The 3858-nt window shown below is 35.8% G+C and overlaps 1 protein-coding gene across 1 annotated transcript in view; it reads right to left on the reverse strand.

Annotated features, from left to right (window-relative positions):
- VWDE (von Willebrand factor D and EGF domains) overlaps window positions 1-3858 on the reverse strand; it is a 101437-nt gene that overhangs the window by 70210 nt on the left and 27369 nt on the right. The window contains exons 5-6 of the mRNA XM_012638739.1: window positions 2039-2286; window positions 1376-1475 (exon numbers count right to left, since the gene is read on the reverse strand). Coding sequence (XP_012494193.1) covers window positions 1376-1475; window positions 2039-2286 — 348 coding nt within the window. The remainder of the gene's footprint in view (window positions 1-1375; window positions 1476-2038; window positions 2287-3858) is intronic.

Here is a 3858-nt window from a genome sequence, read left to right on the forward strand (position 1 = left end):
CAACCTAGGACTGGCCCTATTCCAAGGCCAATCCTTTTTTTGAGGTGGAGATATTTTTATGCAGCCTCAAGACTTGGCTACCTCTTGAAACAGATGTTTCTTAGCACTAAATATTCTCCCTGTTAGCCTATTCAGAAACAGTACCTGGGGGCTAAACATTGGCCCTTGACATTGTCTGCTGAGTGCTCATCAATGCAAAGTGAAAAATTCCTATGTTCCCATGGTTTGACCTCTGCTTCTCCTGACACTGTGGTTGTGCTATTCTGACCACGTGGTCCACTCTTTTTTCTTTCATCCCTGTTCACTATGGTATATACATGGACTTTATTAAGGAATGGGGTTTATCCTGGTCCTGTGTCCTATTCTCACAATCTATCAATGATCCCATCTTGTCCTTGAACTGGGAATGAGTCCAGGTCAAACTCCAGTTGTAGGGGTGAGACCTCCCTAATGCATAGTGCTGGCCTGCCTGGACCTGTTGATATTTCCCCCTCTCTTCTACCACTTCTGAGTTTCCTGTCACCTTTGCTCATCTTCTGGAATAGCTCATGGCTTTTTGGATCTCAATGCTACCAGCAACAACCTTATTAAATATTGCCTTGTTTAGTTAGCGCAATCTTTGCAGTCCGTAAAACTCAGAGCTCTGGTATGTGTATATCATGGAGTACTACTTAGCCATAAAAAAGAATGAATTAATGTCTTTGTAGCAATTTGGATGGAATTGGAGACCATTATCCTAAGTAAAATATCTCAAGAATGGAAAAACAAACACCATATGTACTCTGTAATAATTTGGAACTAACTGATGGGCACACATGGTCACAGAAAGAAGTAAAAATCATCGAAAATCAAGAGGGGAAGAGGGGGGAGAAGGGGAGGGATAAAAACCTAGCTAACAAATACAGTGAAAGATATTTGGGTGATGGGTACACTTATAGCCCTGACTAAAGCATTATGAAAGCTATCCCTGTAACAAAAACGTTTGTTCCTCCTTAATATTTTGAAATTAAAAAATAATCTTAAAAAATCCCTCAGAGCTCTACGTCACTTCTACTCCAGTCAGAGGCTCTATTACTTGTCCTGGTACCTGTCTTTCAAAATACATGCTGGCTAAATATTGACATGCTAACTTTTAGTAACATGATGGAATAAATTATGGGAAAAAAGCTTTTGCTTTATTTTAATAAAGAAATGCAAGTATATCCCAGCTTCAGTTCATTAACAGGGATGCTCAAATTTCATTGTGCATTAGAATTATTAGGGTTATTCTTCAAAAATAGAAACCCCTGGGTCTCAACATTCTAAGTTAGTCTGTGATGAGGCCTGTGATGGGAAACACAATTCCAGAGGAATTATCTTTCTGATCCATCCCCACTGCCACTTACCTTAATGCCTGCAAAAAATTCTCGGCTTTCGGTGGCTAAACTTTGTATATGCGGTTTCTCCAAAAAAAAGACGGAAGCACTACAGAATATCTGTGAGTACAGTTATCAAATAATCATTCAGCAATAAAATTTTGGAGAACATATGTGTAAATTATTGTCTTTAAATTCTTAATTTTAACTTTTAATAGTGCATGAGATAATACAAGAACTAAATAACTTAAAAATTTGCTTGAAATTTGAGAAAAATTTCATCATTATAAAATATTACTTATTCAACCTCAACATAAAATGTAGCAGGCTTTGTATTCAAGAGGAATCTAAAGGAGGATAAAATCATCATCATTAAAAAATTAAACTATTTTTATAGGATAAAATATATCACTTTAAAACCCAAAAGAAACATTTATTTATAAAAATTCATCAATAATAATCAGCAAATTGCTAAAATGAGATATGCATAAATAGCCACTAAGATTACTAACTCATCCAGTTATCATTAGAATTAGCACAAGTGCCAAGGAAAAGACAAGAAAAACATTAGTGTTTTATATCCTGGGGACAAAATCTACTTTTAGGATATAATAAAAAAAATTATGTTTGAAAATCAATACATTCATGAAAACAAAAGAAAATACAAATGTTTTTGAACATACCCTATCTCCAAGTCTGAGATTTATGCCATCAAGTTCTAAAAGAGAGAATGCCTGAACTGTGGTCTCTTGTTTCAGCTCCTCTTTGATTTCTTGAGAAGAAAGCCTAGACCAAGCTATGAGAAATCCCACGGGGTTGTTTGTAGGGGCCACATCAAAAGCACACCTACAGAAAAGCCTGGACTCAATCAACTCCACTGTAACCTCTGGCCTTTCTGGAGGTGGAGGTGGCAAGGAGGCAGACAGTTGACCTGATAGGAGAAAATGCATGATGTGTTATTGGGAATCTTAAAGAATGCAAGACTGGCTTATGGAAAAAGCACTCAAAGACTATGTAACTCCAGCATTTATCCTAGGAAAAATTAAAATAAATTTAGAAAAATGATTATTTCAAGCTATAAAAAAGTAGCACATTCACATCAAGACCCATAATCACACAAATATTAGTATTGATAGCCAAGCAACTTATCAGCTCATCAAGCTTATATCAAGGCATGTTGGATATCTGCCTTTGAAAAGTCTAGCTCTCAAAAATAAAAGTAATTTACATTTTTAAGCAATTATCTTTTCTAAAAGATGGAACAAACAAGTAAAATTAAGGTTTAGTACATTATAATTTCTTGTTATAAAGCAAAACAGTCAGAATTGTAAAAGGAAATGACTTTCTAATTTACTGATATAATTTCATCTTATAACTCAACTACTCATTACTCTGGGTTGAAGGAGCTATTCATTGCATAGGTCACTGTACTGTCTTAGTGAAATATAGCAAGTTTCAAACAGTAGTCTTATATTTTTCATTTTCTGAGGTTAAAGAAATTTGAAGTTGCTTCTAGGAACTCATTGGAAGATTTTAAAGTTTTTGACTCTGGTCATTTGTAAAATTAAATCTGGGGATCTGAAAGGTTTCTAAGTAAGTTTTTGCATTGTTTTGTTCTGCTTTAGAAAAGAGAAAAATATTTGAGTGAAAATTTTTAAAAATAAATTTTTAAATTTTCTAAAATTTAGAAACACTTTTTCTATTATATACATGAAAATTTTTTGACAATCAACCTAGGACTGGCCCTATTCCAAGGCCAATCCTTTTTTTGAGGTGGAGATATTTTTATGCAGCCTCAAGACTTGGCTACCTCTTGAAACAGATGTTTCTTAGCACTAAATATTCTCCCTGTTAGCCTATTCAGAAACAGTACCTGGGGGCTAAACATTGGCCCTTGACATTGTCTGCTGAGTGCTCATCAATGCAAAGTGAAAAATTCCTATGTTCCCATGGTTTGACCTCTGCTTCTCCTGACACTGTGGTTGTGCTATTCTGACCACGTGGTCCACTCTTTTTTCTTTCATCCCTGTTCACTATGGTATATACATGGACTTTATTAAGGAATGGGGTTTATCCTGGTCCTGTGTCCTATTCTCACAATCTATCAATGATCCCATCTTGTCCTTGAACTGGGAATGAGTCCAGGTCAAACTCCAGTTGTAGGGGTGAGACCTCCCTAATGCATAGTGCTGGCCTGCCTGGACCTGTTGATATTTCCCCCTCTCTTCTACCACTTCTGAGTTTCCTGTCACCTTTGCTCATCTTCTGGAATAGCTCATGGCTTTTTGGATCTCAATGCTACCAGCAACAACCTTATTAAATATTGCCTTGTTTAGTTAGCGCAATCTTTGCAGTCCGTAAAACTCAGAGCTCTGGTATGTGTATATCATGGAGTACTACTTAGCCATAAAAAAGAATGAATTAATGTCTTTGTAGCAATTTGGATGGAATTGGAGACCATTATCCTAAGTAAAATATCTCAAGAATGGAAAAACAAACACCA

The sequence above is a fragment of the Propithecus coquereli genome, unplaced genomic scaffold, assembly GCF_000956105.1.
Source record: "Propithecus coquereli isolate 6110/MARCELLA unplaced genomic scaffold, Pcoq_1.0 Scaffold133, whole genome shotgun sequence".
Lineage (NCBI taxonomy): Eukaryota > Metazoa > Chordata > Mammalia > Primates > Indriidae > Propithecus > Propithecus coquereli.